Source organism: Leucoraja erinacea, chromosome 13 (genome assembly GCF_028641065.1).
Source record: "Leucoraja erinacea ecotype New England chromosome 13, Leri_hhj_1, whole genome shotgun sequence".
Taxonomy (NCBI): Eukaryota; Metazoa; Chordata; class Chondrichthyes; order Rajiformes; family Rajidae; genus Leucoraja; species Leucoraja erinaceus.
The window spans coordinates 32,874,437-32,893,653 of record NC_073389.1 but is presented as its reverse complement, the minus strand read 5'-3'; the positions used below and the strand labels follow the sequence as shown (position 1 = coordinate 32,893,653).

General features: G+C 42.8%; 2 protein-coding genes across 8 annotated transcripts in view; one reads left to right on the top strand and one right to left on the bottom strand.

Moving 5' to 3' along the window:
• Nucleotides 1-13,932, bottom strand: part of LOC129702822 (leucine-rich repeat-containing protein 63-like) — a 49,258-nt gene extending 35,326 nt beyond the window's left edge. For 2 of the 5 annotated variants that reach the window (XM_055644829.1, XM_055644832.1), the window contains exons 1-3: nt 13,773-13,932; nt 6,092-6,201; nt 1,668-2,072 (exon numbers count right to left, since the gene is read on the bottom strand). In XM_055644829.1, the coding sequence (XP_055500804.1) occupies nt 1,668-2,072; nt 6,092-6,152 (466 nt within the window). In that variant the 5' untranslated portion in view covers nt 6,153-6,201; nt 13,773-13,932. Of the gene's footprint in view, nt 1-1,667; nt 2,073-6,091; nt 6,202-7,712; nt 7,829-13,772 lie in introns of all 5 variants that reach the window. The other 3 variants (XM_055644833.1, XM_055644834.1, XM_055644830.1) reach the window with 2 other exon arrangements.
• A 297-nt stretch (nt 13,933-14,229) lies between these two features.
• Nucleotides 14,230-19,217, top strand: part of LOC129702820 (plastin-2-like) — a 69,766-nt gene continuing 64,778 nt past the window's right edge. For 2 of the 3 annotated variants that reach the window (XM_055644822.1, XM_055644825.1), the window contains exon 1: nt 14,308-14,346. The gene's annotated coding sequence lies outside the window, so the exon portion shown is untranslated. Of the gene's footprint in view, nt 14,347-19,217 lie in introns of all 3 variants that reach the window. The other variant, XM_055644823.1, reaches the window with a different exon arrangement.

Below are 19,217 nucleotides of genomic sequence, written 5' to 3'. Positions count from 1 at the left end.
AGATATCTTGTATGTTTCACAAAATGTTCCTCAGCATGCATTTAGCAAATACATTATCATCTTGGTAACATCTTTTGTTAAGCTGCAATGAAGAAAACTATGCAGTCCAGCCATACTCAAAGGTTATTTAGAACTGGGCTGTATTAAAGTGTGACTGCATGCTTAGCAGTCCTATTATTAAGATGGAATATAGTCACTTTTATTTTGTGGGAGACTTGATTGAGATTCTCCAAAAGCACTTTCATTTTTACCAAGTCATTATTAGTGATCATGCTTGCCCACCCCTTCAATCCAGCAATGTTTTGATATAGAAAATTGACAGTTTTCATGGTAAAGTTATGGGATTAGTTTGATGCTAGACTATGTGCAATGCATCTTCCATGTTCATCTCACAATTAGAATTCTGCTGCTCTTTACAGTATAAAATGGAAGATATTACCCTAAACTGGAAATTAAGCACTTATGAAGTAAGTTGTATGTTCGGTGTTAATTGCTGATCAGAAAACAGTTAGCAGGAAAAATAGGGATGCGTATTGGAAAATGTGATGTCAGGATCACTTAAGTGTGGGCAAGTTGATTAATGCTGATACCCACAATTGATATGTACGAGCAAATAATTATTGCACTGACTATTGTGACAGAGAACCATTAATAACCTTGGAAGAACAGCATTTGTTTTCCGAGGTGCTTTAATAAAAACATTTAAATGGAAAAACATATTTTCTTAGCTGCCCATTAATAGAATTATATTAACAGAAATGACCAACTTTGGTGCAAGTGAAACCATGATAAACTGAGATTAGATTACAGAATTTTCCAGAATATATTAATTAAAATAGCAATAGTACATAAACATTATAATATATAAAAGGGAAATCATATTTGACAAATGCTAGACTGTAAGTCTCAGTATAGATAAGGGCTGATAAGTGGAGATGGTATATTTGGGCTTTCAGAAGACTTGGTATAAAGTGCCAAAACAAGATCATTAAACAAAATGAGAGCACAGTTTTGAGGATAATATACTGGAGTAGACTGACAATTGGTTAATGAATAGAAAACAGTGAGTATGGTTAAACAGGTTTTTTTTTACATGGGAAGTTGTGACTTGAAGTGCTGCAGGGATCGTTGCTGGGGCTCCTGCTGTTCCCAACATATATCAATGCCGAGGGGATTAAAAGATAATATATTCAAGTTTTGATGATACAAAGCTAGATACATGTGGGAATTAGCAGGAGGAGGGAAAGAGGCTTCATGGGGAAACAGACAGGCTAATGAAGCTCTGCCTTTTTGGCTAATTTTGATCCCTTCTTTTCCTATTCAGTAAAAAGGAACTCTTCCATGGAATGTGTGTGACTACCATACTTTTTAAAAAGAAACATTTATTGCAATGTTGTTTTGGAGAGGACAGCACAGAACAATTAACCACAGAATTTAACTGTACAAGTGATTAATGGAAAGCAGTGAGGCGCGAGAATATTCCCACCGTACCTCTGAATGCAAGGATGGTGAAACTCTTCTAACCTTTACTTATACCTGTATCAAGTTACTTGGGAAAATCTATGTTTAAATGGTTACTTTCTCCATTCTAGATATTTCTGTTTGCAATACAAACATTGAGAATTTTAGCTATAATTTTCTCAGTGATAACTACAGAGATATCATACCAAGAATCTGCTGTCTCTGAGGGATTCGCTTCAATACTGGTGGGATGTCATCAATAGATAATTCTACGATGTTCACTTTTTTCTGGTTATGCTTCAGTAACCGAGATTCCAGGAGAGTTACAATCTTGTTGAAGTTTTGGTGGGATAAAACAATCTTTCTCTCATCTAAAGGTGGTGGAGACACACTATTTTTCTGAAGAAAATTGGCTAGTGTGAAGGCTGCAGGAATACAGTAGCGAATATCATCCTCTGCAAAATATGGATCATATCTGTGTACAATACCACGACGGGAAGAAAATCCATTTAGATCAGATGACCTGCAAGTCATTGATACATCCTTCATCTCATGTTCATCGATTGAGTCACATTTTTTCTTGAACACAGCAGCAGGACATGATGCATTTTCTGTTGAAATTTAACCGGAACATACACATTAGAAAGCAGTAACATACATATTTGAAAGCACTGTAAAATAGTTGAATATTCTAGGCATATTTATGATTCCTCACCAAAATGCTATATCATAAATAAGGCAAAGTAAACAATTTTAAGCTCCACAAATTAGATGAAATGCAAACATATTTGTACAAAAAATGCTCTCTAAAAAACATTTTTTGCAAAATAATGGTGGTTCACAGCACGGCAAACTGAAATGCATGCATCAGTGTTGATGCTCATGCCTGCTGCTCAGATTCTGGAATCTTGAGTGAAAATTACCTCAGCACACCAATACCTGTGGAGAAATGGATGAAATACCAGTTTTAGTCAGGGTCAAACTTTATGAAATTTGGGAGAAAGCTGTTGGGGGCAAGGCAACAGCTGTGGATGATGGGTTTTTTACCGGAGAGGGTTCACCTCTCAAAAGAGCTGAACAATGACCTGTTTTGGTATCTAAACTTGCAAGGGAAATCATCAATTAACAGGTGTTGACAGGATACATCTGGAATTCTTGAAGAAAATTATCTTATGGGAAGATGTAGTGTACAGAATAGTTATGTGACCCCAATTTAAAGTTAGGAATCCCTGAGGTTAACAACATATTGCTCCTCCCTTCACACAGGATCCATGAACAAATTATTCTAAAGATTGAGTAAAGGGCTTAAGAGAGCAGTGATACTTGAACAGACAGAATTCCACATTTTCTCCGACACCCAGTTCGTCTTTCATTAAACTCCTAGAGGTTTTCAGAATGATATCAGGCCAGAAACTACTTTCATAGACATTTGCTTGATCTGCAACACCACATGTCGCATGAGTAAAATGTTGGATGTGTTATGGTTCATCACAATATGAGAATACGCGGAAACTGATCTACTCAGTGATTAGCAATTGACAGTTCTGCACTTAGCGTGGAGAAATAAAATAAGTTGACCACATAAGTTTATGATGGGCTTTCAAAGAAATCTTCTCTCCTCAAAGTATATGCATTATTGATAAGGACAGCACAGTGGCATAGCTGATATATCGCTGCTGCCTCACAGTGCCAGAGAGTTGGGTTCAATCCTAACTTTGGGTGATGTCTGTGTCTAGTTTGCATGTTCTCCCTGTGACCGTGTGAGTTTCATCCGGGTGCTCCCATATCACAAAGATGTGCAGGTTTCTAGGTCAATTGGCGCCTAAGTTGCTCCTAATGTGTAGGGATTGGGTGGGAAAGTGGAATAATGTCGAACTAGCATGAATGGGCGATTGATAGGCAACGTAGAATTGGTGTGTTGAAGGGCTTGTTTCCATGCTGTAACTCTAAACTAAACTCTCCCACTGACAGGTTTCCTTCATTTTGCATGCTCTGATGATAAAAAAAATGAACCTCGTCTCAGTCAAGTGAAGATCTGTGCAATACCAACATCTCTCTCTCCCAGATAGTCCTTGGGAATAAGGATAACCTATTTCCAGCATAGTCCTGGGGAATTTGAGATGGCTAATGAGGCCAATGTGGGACATTCAGGTTCTGCTGCAGGTGAGGCAGAGCAGGTGGACAGCTTGGTATGTGATGTGCTCCCTCGGCTATTTATACCACTATGTTTCTATGTTCACTCTCAGTGAAAAGTTTCTAGGTTCTCAATGCACTCTCAAATGCTCCTCTATTTTGAGCATCATGGGACAAAGATTCCCATGAATAGGTGTTTGAGAAGGAACTGCAGATGCTGGAAAATTGAAGGTAGACAAAAGTGCTGGAGAAACTCAGCGGGTGCAGCAGCATCTATGGAGCGAAGGAAATAGGCAACGTTTCAGGCCAAAACCCTTCTTCAGACTGGAACGAAGGAAATAGGCAATATTTCGGGCCGAAACCCTTCTTCAGGCCTATTTCCTTCGCTCCATAGATGCTGCTGCACCCGCTGAGTTTCTCCAGCACTTTTGTCTACCCATGAATAGGTGGGAACGTCGTTTATTTTTAGGGAGGCTTTGGAAACATCCTCGAATAGTTTCCTTTGTTCAACTCATAATCACCTGTTGGAGCAGAATATGGTGTCAGGTATGTGAATGCTGTGTCCTGCCTTTTAGAAATAAAGAGAGTAAGCAGGGACTCAATGCTGGGTTTGTTGATCTGGAGGAAAGTGTTGATGCTGGTTCACTCATTCTGATTATTTTACAAAGATGATGATAATGGCATCTCTTCAATACTTTGAGCTACTTGCTGGAGTTAAGCCAATCTTCAATACAAATGGGAAATCTTCAGCCTATGCCACCTTCAATCCAGAACAAAGATTAACTAACTTCAGTTATTCATCTGCAGTTTGCAGATTATACCTGCAAAGGCACGTGATTGGAAGGTTAACTCCAAGTCATTGTTGACTCGCACACTGAAGCATATAAAATGAAAGGCCTTGATGCAATATCCATAAAACAAAGATCATCCATCATTTGCCCAAAATATACAATCATCTGACAATAAATACCAATAACATGATAGAAAACATGGTCACTTCTCATAATTCAGGACCTACCTCTCAACAGGACAAACATCAATAATTAAATTTACAATTGCCTCCAGTGTACCAGCACAGCTTTTGAACACCTAAGGAAGACTGGTTTGAGATAAATACCTCAAAACCAACACAAAGTTCATAGTCTACAAGGCAACTATGATCACTGCCTCTCTGTACGAGTGTGTTGAACTGGGCAATGTATCAGGATAAAGGGTCAGCCATTTAAAATTAAGAGTAGAAAGCTCTATTCTCAATAGTGAGTCTTTTAAATTTTGTTGAGAATATTCAAGGAGGAGATGGATGCATCTTTATAGGAAAGCAGGCATGTACAACTGACTATGGAATTACTGATGGTGCAAAAACAGCAGTTTATCTGCTATTTCTGCTTCTATTCCTTTGCTTTATTATTAATATTGAGATTTTATATACTTCTCTCTATTGCGTTAGAAAACCCTATGCTGTTCTATTCTGTCCTTTTACCTATTTTATTAATAGTTATATCATACTTCCACATTTTATTACTTATCTGCTTTACAAGATTTCTTAAGCATATACTAGTAAGCATTTATAAATTCCTTTTTTGCTTACTTTCCAATCTTTGATAAGGGGGAGAGTGCATGAACGTAGATACCTAACGGCGGAAAAATACCATTGAGAACCTGTTCTACTCTGTTTCTAATGAATGGCCTTTCATATCATGGCACATCATCACCTGGTTAAGTTATCACCTGGCCCTCCGCGCCGGCCGATCAAACCTCGCGTCGGGGCTGGTCGAACCTTCCGTGACCTTGGAGCTCCTGACTAGCCTCTCCCGAGACTGCGAGCCCTTGATTGTAAAGTCCGCAGTGGTCGTGGTGGGAGCGATCCCAGGCAAGGGATCTACTCCGATGTTAAGTCCGCGCCCTGCGGTGGGGCTCACGACAGTCCGGGGAGGCCTCCAGCTCCATCGATGGAAGGCCACAGAGCCTGGAGAATGTGATACGAAAAATTGATCACATCTCCGGGAAGGTAGGAACTTGAAAAAAAGTCACATACTTTAGACACACTAAAAACCCCCAAAACAAAACAAAAAGGACAGACTGTAGGGGAGGCTGCCATTGAAGCGTCACCCGGTGGAATCTCTGTGGAATTGTGTCCACCTTTGATTTAAACCAGCATCTGCAGTGCTTTCCTACACATAAGTAGAAGTAACATTTGTTTCAAACATCTCATTATGAAAAGGAAATTATAGAAATAGCTTAATGACAATAGCGATTGTGGTAATGCAAATCAATTTTCCAATGCACAGAAATAGAAATAACAAAAATGAAATGTCATTGCACTATACATGGCAAACATTTAAAAATACATATGCAATCAATACAATTAAACTGTCTGGAACCAGAAGCTTAAGTACTGCTTTAGTTTTCAGTTTTAGTTTTAGAGATAGTCTCAAACTTTTTATTGTTACTGTACAAATAATGTCACAGTTCACTTCAAGTAAAATAATGCACTTACCAAATGAAAGAGTGTCTTTTGGTGGCAATGGTCTACGAAGCAGTTGTGGACATTTGGACATGCTGCACACAGTTCAGATATCCTGGGTTTATTGCAACCACAAGGAAAAACTTAATGGAAACAAAAGCAAACTTTCATATTAATAATACACAAAAAAATTGGGTAAATGAAATGGCAATGTTTTTCTGCATCTTTCCAATAGTAACTCATCTTGCCTTTATTTGCTGTATCCGCTTTTTATATTGGATTAGTAAGTATGCAGATGATACTGGATTAGTAAGTATGCAGATGATACTGGATTAGTAAGTATGCAGATGATACTAAGATAGGTGGGGTTGCGGGTAATGAAGTAGAGTTTCAAAGTCTACAGAGAGATTTATGCCAGTTGGAAGAGTGGGCTGAAAGATGGCAGATGGAGTTTAATGCTGATAAGTGTGAGGTGCTACATCTTGGCAGGACAAATCAAAATAGGACGTACATGGTAAATGGTAGGAAATTGAAGAATGTAGGTGAACAGAGGGATCTGGGAATAACTGTGCACAGTTCCCTGAAAGTGGAATCCCATGTAGATAGGGTGGTAAAGAAAGCTTTTGGTGTGCTGGCCTTTATAAATCAGAGCATTGAGTATAGAAGTTGGGATGTAATGTTAAAATTGTACAAGGCATTGGTGAGGCCAACTCTGGAGTATGGTGTACAATTTTGGTCGCCTAATTATAGGAAGGATGTCAACAAAATAGAGAGAGTACAGAGGAGATTTACTAGAATGTTGCCTGGGTTTCAGCAACTAAGTTACAGAGAAAGGTTGAACAAGTTAGGGCTTTTATTCTTTGGAGCGCAGAAGGTTAGGGGGGACTTGATAGAGGTTTTTAAAATGATGAGAGGGATAGACAGAGTTGACGTGGAAAAGCTTTTCCCACTGAGAGTAGGGAAGATTCAAACAAGGGGGCATGACATGAGAATTAAGGGACTGAAGTTTAGGGGTAATATGAGGGGTAACTTCTTTACTCAGAGAGTGGTAGCTGTGTGGAATGAGCATCCAGTGAAGGTGGTGGAGGCAGGTTCGCTTTTATCATTTAAAAATAAATTGGATAGTTATATGGATGGGATGGGAAGGGAATGGAGGGTTATGGTCTGAGCGCAGGTATATGGGACTAGGGGAGATTATGTGTTCGGCACGGACTAGAAGGGTCGAGATGGCCTGTTTCCGTGCTGTAATTGTTATATAATAATAATAACTTTATTTGTTAAGCACCTTAAAAACAACCAAAGCTGACCAAAGTGCTGTACAGAAAAAAGAAAACAAGCAAGACATCATAAAACAGGCAGAACAACAGAACATACAACTAACACGAGGCGCATAAATTACATACAAAAATCCAAACAATAAATTAAAAAAACACAAAACACAAGTACAAACAACGCAGCAAAACCAAGCAAATAAAGTTAATAAACAATTCGACACCTCACTGGTCTACAAAGGCCATGGAGAATAGATATGTCTTCAGGAGTGATTTAAAAACAGCTAGAGAAGCTACAGCTATATGGTTATTATATGGTTATATCTAAAAGAAACAGTTTAAGTCGCACCATTCTTTACCTTTTAAATGTTAAAATAACTCACCTTGCATTAAAAATGGCATTTTAAAACCTCATCAAATCATGACATAAGAACCTGCTGAAACAGTAATTTTGAGCAAAAAGCAACATGCTGGAGGAACACGGCAAGCCAGGCGTCATCTGTGGAGGGAATGGACAGTCGACCATCTGGGTCAGGACCCTTCTTCAGACTGATGGAGTGGTGGGAGGGAGGGTGAAGAAAGTTAGATAAGAGATGGAGTGGGCCAAAGCCTTGCAAGTGAGGCAACACCTGACAGACTCCACCCTTCTGCCCCATCACCCCTCACACCTATCCACCTATCACTTGCCAGGCGCTGCTCCACTCCCACCTTCTTTCCAGCTTTCGTTTCCCCCCCCCCCCCCCCCACCCCCACCCCCGACACCATCAGTGTGAAGAAGGGAAGAAGGGTCCTGACTCAAAACATTGTTTGTCAAATTCCTCCAGTTACTGCCTGGCCCACTAAGATCCTATCTGAAAGAGTGACTACACTTGAACAGTAATTCAGTATATTATGAAACACATATGTTGAGGAGAAAACAAAGTGGCTTTAGGTCTATTATTATCACATGTACTGAGGTGCAGTGAAAACATAGAAACATAGAAACTAGGTGCAGGAGTAGGCCATTCGGCACTTCGAGCCTGCACCGCCATTCAATATGATCATGGCTGATCATCCAAATCAGTATCCTGTACCTGCCTTCTCTCCATACCCCCTGGTTCCTTTACCCACAATGGCCACATCTCCCTCTTAAATATAGCCAATGAACTGGCCTCAACTACATTCTGTGGCAGAGAACTCCAGAGATTTACCACTCTGTGTGAAAAATGGTTTTCTCATCTCAGTCCTAAAAGATTTTCCCTTTATCCTTAAACTGTGACCCCTTGTTCTGGACTTCCCCAACATCTGGAACAATCTTCCTGCATCTAGCCTGTCCAACCCCTTAAGAATTTTGTATGTTTCTATAAGATCCCCCCCTCAATCTTCTAAATTCTAGCGGTTACAAGCCGAGTCTATCCAGTCTTTCTTCATATGAAAGTCCTGACATCCCAGGAATCAGTCTGTTGAACCTTCTCTGTACTCCCTCTATGGCAAGAATGTCCTTCCTCAGATTAGGAGACCAAAACTGTACGCAATACTCCAGGTGTGGCCTCACCAAGATCCTGTACAACTGCTTTAGAACCTCCCTGCTCCTATACTCAAATCCTTTTGCTATGAATGCTAACATACCATTCGCTTTCTTTATTGCCTGCTGCACCTGCATGCCTACTTTCAATGACTGGTGTACCATGACACCCAGGTCTCGTTGCATCTCCCCTTTTCCTAATCGGGCACCATTTAGATAATAGTCTACTTTCCTGTTTTTGCCACCAAAGTGGATAACCTCACATTTATCCACATTATACTGCATCTGCCAAGCATTTTCCCACTCACCCAGCCTATCCAAGTCACCTTGCAGCCTCCTAGCATCCTCCTCACAGCTAACACTGCCCCCCAGCTTCGTGTCATCCGCAAACTTGGAGATGTTGCATTCAATTCCCTCATCCAAATCATTAATATATATTGTAAATAGCTGGGGTCCCTGCACTGAGCCTTGCAGTACTCCACTAGTCTCTGCCTGCCATTCTGAAAAGGACCCGTTTACTCCTACTCTTTGCTTCCTGTCTGCCAGCCAGTTCTCTATCCACATCAATACTGATCCCACAATACCGTGTGCTTTAAGTTTGTATACTAATCTCTTATGTGGGACCTTGTCGAAAGCCTTCTGAAATTCCAGATATAACACATCCACTGGTTCTCCCTTATCCATTCTACTAGTTACATCCTCGAAAAATTCTATAAGATTCGTCAGACATGATTTACCTTTCATAAATCCATGCTGACTTTGTCTAATGATTTCACCACTTTCCGAATGTGCTGCTATCCCATCTTTAATAACTGACTCTAGTAGTTTCCCCACTACCGATGTTAGATTAACTGGTCTGTAATTCCCCGTTTTCTCTCCCTCCTTTTTTAAAAAGTGGTTACATTAGCTACCCTCCAATCCTCAGGAACTAATCCAGAATCTAAAGAGTTTTGAAAAATTATCACTAATGCATCCACTATTTCTGGGGCTACTTCCTTAAGTTCTCTGGGATGCAGCCTATCTGGTCCTGGGGATTTATCGGCCTTTAATCCATTCAATATCCCTAACACCACTTCCCGGCTAACCTGGATTTCACTCAGTTCCTCCATCTCATTTGATCCCTGGTCCCCTGCTATTTCCGGCAGATAAATATTTAAGTCTTCCTTAGTGAAGACAGAACCAAAGTAGTTATTCAATTGGTCTGCCATGTCCTTGTTCCCCATGATCAACTCGCCTGTTTCTGACTGCAAGGGACTACATTTGTTTTAAATAATCTTTTTCTCTTCATATATCTATAAAACTTTTGCAGTCAGTTTTTATGTTCCTTGCCAGTTTTCTTTCATAATCTATTTTCCCTTTCCTAATTAAGCCCTTTGTCCTCCTCTGCTGGACTGAATTTCTCCCAGTCCTCTGTAAGGCTGCTTTTTCTGGCTAATTTGTATGGTTCATCTTTTGTTTTGATACTATCCCTGATTTCCCTTGTTATCCACGGATGCACTACCTTCCCTGATTTATTATTTTGCCAAACTGGGATGAATAATTGTTGTAGTTCATCCATGCAGTCTTTAAATGCCTTCCATTGCATATCCACCGTTAACCCTTTAAGAATACAATTCACGTCTCATACCCTCAGTTACCTTTCTTTAAGTTCAGAACCCTTGTTTCTGAATTAATTATGTCACACTCCATCCTAATGAAGAACTCAACCATATTATGGTCACTCTTGCCCAAGGGGCCACGCACAACAAGACTGCTAACTAACCCTTCCTCATTACTCAATACCCAGTCTAGAATAGCCTGCTCTCTCGTTAGTTCCTCTATATGTTGGTTTAGAAAACTATCCCACATACATTCCAAGAAATTCTCTTCCTCGGCACCCCTGCCAATTTGATTCACCCAATCTATATGTAATTGAAGTCACCCATTATAACTGTTTTACCTTTGTTGCACGCATTTCTAATTTCCTGTTTGATGCCATCCCCAACTCCACTACTACTGTTAGGTGGCCTGTACACAACTCCCACTAGCGTTTTCTGCCCCTTAGTGTTTTGCAGCTCTACCCATATCGATTCCACATCCTCCAAGCTAATGTCCTTCCTTTCTATTGCGTTAATCTCCTCTCTAACCAGCAACGCTACCCCACCTCCTTTTCCTTTCTGTCTATACCTCCTGAATATTGAACATACCTGGATGCTCAGCTCCCAGCCTTGGTCACCCTGGAGCCATGTCTCCATGATCCCAACTATATCATAGTCATTAATAGCTATCTACATATTCAATTCATCCACCTTATTACGAATACTCCTTGCATTGAGACACAAAGCCTTCAGTCTTGCTTTTACACACACTTACCCCTTATACAATTATGTTGAAAATGGTGGCCGACTAGGAAAAGGGGAGATGCAGCGAGACCTGGGTGTCATGGTACACCAGTCATTGAAAGTAGGCATGCAGGTGCAGCAGGCAGTGAAGAAAGCGAATGGTATGTTAGCTTTCATAGCGAAAGGATTTGAGTATAGGAGTAGGGAGGTTCTACTGCAGTTGTACAGGGTCTTGGTGAGCCCACACCTGGAGTATTGCGTACAGTTTTGGTCTCCAAATCTGAGGAAGGACATTATTGCCATAGAGGGAGTGCAGAGAAGGTTCACCAGACTGATTCCTGGGATGTCAGGACTGTCTTATGAAGAAAGACTGGATAGACTTGGTTTATACTCTCTGGAATTTAGAAGATTGAGGGGGGGATCTTATAGAAACGTACAAAATGATTAAGGGGTTGGACAGGCTAGATGCAGGAAGATTGCTCCCGATGTTGGGGAAGTCCAGGACAAGGGGTCACAGCTTAAGGATAAGGGGGAAATCCTTTAAAACCGAGATGAGAAGAACCTTTTTCACACAGAGAGTGGTGAATCTCTGGAACTCCCTGCCACAGAGGGTAGTCGAGGCCAGTTCATTGGCTATATTTAAGAGGGAGTTAGATGTGGCCCTTGTGGCTAAGGGGATCAGAGAGTATGGAGAGAAGGCAGGTACGGGATACTGAGTTGGATGATCAGCCATGATCATATTGAATGGCGGTGCAGGCTCGAAGGGCCGAATGGCCTACTCCTGCACCTAATTTCTATGTTTCTATGTTTCTCTATTTCAGTCCCCCCCCCCCCAACCGTCCTAGTTTAAAGTCTCCCCAGTAGCTTTTGCAAATCTCCCCGCTAGGATATTGGTCCCCCTCGGGTTCAAGTGCAACCTGTCCTTTTTGTACAGGTCACACCTTCCCCAAACGAGGTCCCAATGATCCAGAAACTTGAATCCCTGCCCTCTGCACCAGTCCCTCAGCCACGCATTTGTCCTCCACCTCGCTCCATTCCTACTCTCACTGTCACGTGGCACAGGCAGTAATCCTAAGATTGTTACCTTTGCGGTCCTTTTTCTTAACTCTCCTCCTAACTCCCTAAATTCTCCTTTCAGGACCTCTTCTCTTTTTCTACCTATCATTGGTACCACGACCTCAGCTCCTCTCCCTCCCATTTCAGGATATCTTGGACACGTTCAGACACATCCCAGACCCTGGCACCAGGGAGGCAAACTACCATCCGGGTCTCCCGACTGCGTCCACAGAATCGCCTATCTGACCCCTTAACTTTAGAGTCCCCTATTACTACTGCCCTCCTCTTCTTTTCCTTAGCCTTCTGAGCAACAGGGCCAGTCTCTGTACTGGAGGCCCGGCCGCTGTCGCTACCCCCAAATTCCATGAAACGATTTGTTGTGCATGGAAAACAATCAAATTAGATAATGCTCTACTTAAATGTAATCGAGCCAAACTCAAGTACGATAGGTAGAGCAAAGAAAAAGATACAGAGTACAGAATAATGTTCTCAGCATTATAGTGCAGCAGATCCAGAGACAATGTCCAATGTTTGAAATGGGCTAGAAGTGAATCAGATAATATCCTAGTTTACAGAAGGACTATTCAGAAGCCTGATGACAATAGGGGAAGGAGCGGTTCCCTAGTCTGGTGGTGCACACTTTCAATCTTCTGCCCGACAGGAGCAGGGAGAAGGAGTAGAGGAATGACAGGGGGACGACAAATCTTTGAATATATTGGCTGCATTCAAAGACTTGTCCCACCCCGAACATTTAATCTCCCTAATCCAAGTAATCCATGGATTTTTCTCTATCCTTCTGATCCACCCAGGTTCTCTCAACTGACCTTTCTTTCTAACCCTCACCTCCAGCGCATCCCCTTCCCCCATCACTCTGTTTCTTTCCCCTCCCCTACCAGGTACCATCTGCCCATTATCCTTTTGACATCTGGTTCTACTTATCATCCTCTTTAAATATCAGATTCCAGAATCTGCAGCTCTTTGTTGCTTTCACTTATCATCTGCCAGCCTCCATCCCTATTTCCACCCTCCCCTCAACCAACCCCAGGACCCATCTGTCAATCATCTCCATCCTTACCTGGTGTCACCTTTCAACAGTCTCATCCCTCCACCTCGCCTCTCTACACTGGCTATTTATGTCCTGCACCTCAGTCCTGATGCAAGGCCTCAACTTGAAATGTCAACTATCATAGCATCCTAATCCACCCCATCTCACCTAATTTCATCAGCCCCAGTCCACCTATTCCACCCACTCCAGCTGTCCACCTTTTCCCACCCTACCCCAGCCCTACCCATCCATCACCATAATCGACCCTGCCTAACCCACTTGCCTCATCCAATCCTGTCAACCCTAACCCTGCCCATCCCAATTATGCCCATCTCATCCCATCCTATCCCACCCTTGCTCACCTTACTTTGCCCGAGTTTGCCAAGCTCACCCAATCTTGTTCACCTAACCCAACCCAGCGCAGCACATCTCGCTCCATCATATCTACTTCATCCCTCCCCCGCCTACTTTACCTGACCAGACCCTGCCTAACCCACCTTACTGCGTGCCGTCTCACCTTAACCACCACTTCGCCCCTTGCCCTCCACCTTTGCCCGGCCGGTCGATTAATGGTCAGGCCGGTACTGTGGCCGTTCTTTCCCCGCACCAGAGAGCGGCAGCGAGTTGCCGCTGGGCACTGCCGCTGCCACCGTCACACAGTCAGAGCGCCGCCATAGCCAGCGCTGCCTAGCAACAGAGCGGACAACTGCCGCAGCCTCGCTGTGAGGTGAAGCGCGAGCCGTGCGCCTCGGCCGCTCGCGTGAACCGCAGGCTCCGATCCTGCACGGGGATTCAGACCGTTGCGCACTTCAAAAAGATAGGCACCCGTGTGCGGAATGCTCGAAACAGGAGACGGCATTAATGGCCGATAATTATGTATTTACCCGAGGGGTGGGTCTGTGGCAGCTGGGACGTCAGTCAGATGCCATCGATTAAGTCTAGTACGTGATTTGTGAGGGGGAGAAGGGCAGTTTGGTACCGGCTGTCGCAATGGACTGGCGGAAACTTGCACACAGAAGGGCCGGAGCAGGGGGTAGCATAGGGGGTAGCGCTCAGAGCATTTCGTCAGGTGCAGGGAAGAACACTTGCAGGTACTGACCAGTTAACTGATCATGTATGTAATGCTGCTTTCTTATGGTAGGATATAATTGCTGTACATTCTCAGATGTGACAACGAAAAGAGGTAAAATAAAACGAATTGTAGGTAGTTGTAGTTTGACTGCATTGGCAGGAATCACTGGTCACTTCAAAATATACAGGGTGGAAGATAGAGTTCCTTTTTAATTGCGGACAAGGATATCTGATATTCTTCATGCATTGCAGCAAAATAAATTGATGCAGGGTTACTGATATGTCATAGACTGAATTGATTTCCTATACATCGACAGTTTTAGAAAATAAGTTCTAGAAGCATTAGTATGTGGCTCTGATTGGGTAACAAAATACTTTGTTGATTTGGTCTGCATGAACATTTTGCCAAAAAAATAGTTTATTTGATAGGATTCTTAATATCAAGGCTTATAGCTCGTCTGGTCCTAGATTAACTGGTAAATTACCCCACCATTTACTAAAATGCAATGGCTGTCCTGCTGCATTACTACACTATGTATAGATATACTAGGTGCAGAGGGATGAGAAGAGGTTAGCAAAAGGGATGGGATTTTTTTTAGAGGAGAATAGGATTGAGAACACTGTGGTGGGACATGAGCCGATAAAGATGGTTTTTGATTTTTTATGCAGAGTGCAATACAATTTGTGTCATGAGGGATACATTTATAATACAGTACATTCGTGTGTTACTGTTCACAGCAAGAAAGATCATTCAAGTTATTTACAAGATTCATATGATGTCATTTTACACCAATATTTCCTTTCCATATGCAGTGCCCTCCATAAACGTTGGGACAAAGACTCATCATTTATTTATTTGCCTCTGTACTCCCCAATTTGAGAATTGTAATAGAAAAAAAAATCACATGTAGTTAAAGTGCACATTGTCAGATTTCAATAAAGGCCATTTTTATACATTTTGGTTTCACCATGTAGAAATTACAGCAGTGTTTACATATAGTCGCCCCCCCCCCCCCCCCCCCCCCCCCCCCCCCCCCCCATACTGTGGTTGCTCTTTTAAGTACTTCCTGGCAAACTGTAACACGGCCATCCTATTTTTGCGGCTAACCAGTGGTTGCATCCGCGGAGAAATTGGGACATTTTGTTTTATGGGAAGGATGTAGTAGAGAAATGGAGGACATTTAAACTCTCTTTAAATCTTTTGCATCTCCTCAAAGTTAGCCTTTCTCCAATCAAAAATCTCAACCCTTGGTCCAGTTCTGATTATATTGAAACTAATAGCATTGTGATCACTGGACCCGAAATGCTCCCAACACATACCTCCGCCACTTGACCTGTCGCATTTCCTAACAGGAGGTCCAGCACTGCCCCTTCTCTAGTAGGTACCTCTATGTATTGCTGCAAAAAAACTGTCCTGCACACATTTTACAAACTCCAAACCATCGAGCCTTTTACAGAATGTGTTTCCAAGTCTATGTGTGGAAAATTGAACTCTCCCGCCTACAACCCCCTGCCCACAATGGAGGGAGGGAGGAAGTGACTGATGATAGGGGAAAGGAGAGGGAGGGATAGGTGAGGGAGGGTGTGCAGGATTGGAGGAGGAAAGGGGAAAGAAGAGGGAGGGAGGGGGGAGGGGGTTAGGAGTGCTGGGGATGAGGGGGAATGGAGGAGGATAGCGGTAGGAAGAGGGATGGCAAGGCGCAGTTGGGGAGGGTTGCCATGACTCGCGTCACAATAGGGATCTCTGTCGTCACAATGGGAACCTATCAGTCGCGCCTGTGCAGTTGGGGGTTATGGGTGAGTGGTGGAACATTGCGTTGGAGGAATGGGGCCCAATGGTTATTGGTCTATATATATCTATATAATTAAAAGTCTCATCTTGACCACTTCCTGTCTGTACTCTATATTGATTTTAGAAAAAAAGCTACCCTTTATCGCTGTGATTTTTGGCCATCTTACTCACAGTCCCCCTCCGCTGAGCCAGCCCCGAGGATTTTTCCCATCGATGAAAAATTAGTTATGAGTGTTTAAAAAACCTTGAGATCAGCTGATTGGTCCTTCGCCTTTCAATCACTGCGATTAAGGTAACGCCCCTTCCCTGGGGGGGGGGGCAAGACTATAAAACCCCGGCTGCCTGGACGTGAGTCAGTCACTCTGGAAGATAGCGAGGGTGAGGCCACGACTGACATTATGAGATGTGAATCAACAATGTTCTTGCAATAAATGATTTGTTAGCCCTTAATGACAATGCCATGAGTTGTTTGGCCTGCTGCCCTGCCCTTGCTTGAAAGTGCAATGCTTAATTGGAAATGAAATGACAATGCCATGAGTTGTTTGGCCTGCTGCTCTGCCTGTGCTTGAAACTGCAATGCTTTATTAGGTCTGACTGTGTTTGGAAGGAATAAATGCTTTATTAGGTCCAACTGTGATTGGAAGGAATAAATGCTTTATTAGGTCCGACTGTGTTTAGTCCAATAGTCCCGCTCATTTTGTGACTTCCGCTTAGTGGACAGGTCGCGATGATTGCGTAATTTCCGGTGAGTGCAGAGGTCACGCTGATAGCGTCATTTCCGGTAAGTGCAGAGGTCACGCTGATTATGGTGACTGCTGATTGTGGAAGCCCCACAGTGGAGAGGCTGTGCTCAGCCATGTGAGTAGATTCAAGAAGGTTTACTGTCATATATATGGTGTGTGTGTATGTATGTTTGTGAGTGTGTGTCTGTTTGTGTGTGTGAGTGTATGTGTCTGTGTGAGTGTATGTGTCTGTGAGTGTGTGTGAGTATGTGTAAGTGTGTGTGTGGGTGTATGTGTGTGAGTATATGTGTGTGTGTGTGAATGTATGTGTGTGTGTGAGTGTATGTGTGAGTCGTGTGTGAGTGAGTGTGTGTGAGGCGGAGGGTGGGTGTGTGTGTCTGTGTCTGTCTGTGTGTGTGTGAGTGAATATTGGAATTGGTGGAGAGGTGGAATATTACGTTGGGGGACCAGCCCTCCCGTGCAAAGTTTAGTATATTACATCTTGTATATATATAATCTTTTGTTTGTTTGTTTGTTTCTATATTTCTTTACTTGTTTCTTTCTATATTTGCACAAAAACGGTACATGATAGCACTACAACTTTTGGCCTACCTTACTCACCATTGTCCTGGGATGTAAATGAGACATGTTTAGTTTGGATTTATGTTATATTTTATGTTATTGATATTTTAAACCTTTCAAAAGCCACTTTTCAACACTTTTCCACTTGCCCTGCCCATCATCCATGTCACAATGACGTCACAATGACGTCACAATGGGATCACGGATCTCATTTACACAAAAAATCCGCAATTTGCAAAAAAACTCTGTTTTAATCAAATTCATCCGTTTTCATTAACAGCTAACATTGGTTTAGGTTTTTTTTAAAGAAATAACATGATTTGCATTGAAAATTCAATTTTTCTTAAATCGTGATTTTCACTGTGGGGGGTGGGATAGGGGGGAGATTTCATTTAAAAAAACATCGCGATTTTCATTGTGGGAGGGTGGGATAGGGGGGAGGTGAGGAGTGGGGGAGCAGGGGGGATAGAGGGGGAGTGGGGTAGGGAGGGGAGAGGGGATATGGAGGGAGGGAGGGAGTGACTGAGCGTATCTGCGTGTGCGGATTTTAAAACAACTGAAAGTTTCCCCGTGCATGCACAGTGCGCGCGGTATCTGCGCAGTGGGATTTGAAATGGCCACGGCGCTGATGCTGGGGCGAGGTCTGGCCGCGGCGGTGCTACTGCTCCAGGCCCGTGGGGAGGGAGTGGAATGGGACAGGGACTAGGCCACTGCCTCGGCCTCTCCCTCCCCCGGCTCCAGGCCGTTCGGCTCGTCATCCCGACAGCCCGCACCTCAAGTACAGGATTTTAAATGACCGCGGCGCTGGGGCGACAGCACTGCTGCTCCAGGCCCGCGGGGATGGCAGGGCTGCCAACTCTCACGCATTGAGCGTGAGACTCACGCATTTGACAAAATTCTCACTCTCACGCTGAAGATGGCAGAAGTTCTCACACTCAAAAGAATATTTTTAAATATATAAATAAATAAATAAATAAATAAAGTCACACTCCTCCACACTCACCAATGAGAATCGTTTTCTGTCGGCGGGTTTCCCGTAAAGAACGAGCAATTTGATTGGCTTACTATGCACACTATTTAAAATGGCAATGTAGACAAAAATGAATAATATTATGAGAATAGGACCTGTTTCCCTTAACAAAGAGTGTAGGAAGGAACTGCAGATGGTGGTTTAAACTGATTAGACACTAAAAGTTGGAATAACGCAGTAAGACAGGCAGCATCTCTGGAGAGAAAGAATTGGATGTTTCGGGTCGAGACCTTCAGACTGAAGAGGTTGAAAACCAGCCATAAAACACAATGACTGAAGATGTGTATCCACATCCAGAAATCAGAATCATGTGTTCATCTTTATTGACATGACACCATAATAAATATATTACAGAAAAAATAATTTAATGGGGTAGCTCGGTGGCGCAGCGGTAGAGTTGATGCCTTGCTGCACCACAGACCCAGATTGGAGCCTGACTACGGGTGCTGTCAGTACAGTATTTGTACATTCTCCTTATGACCACATGGTTTTCTCTGGCTATTCCAGTTTCTCCCACATCTGAAAGAAGTGCAGGTTTGTAGGTTACTTGGCTTCTGTAAATTGTCCCAGGCGTGTAGGATACAACTGGTGTATGGTGGATTGCTGGTCGGTGTGGACTTTCATTGAACCATATACGGTTGAATATGTGGCATTATTTTCGTCTTGTTTCTATAGTCAAAGGGTTGATTGATTTATTTGTGCAGAACAGTGATGGAAGTCTGACTCCTCTTGCCTTGTTTCTATGTTTTTGTTTCTCTATATATA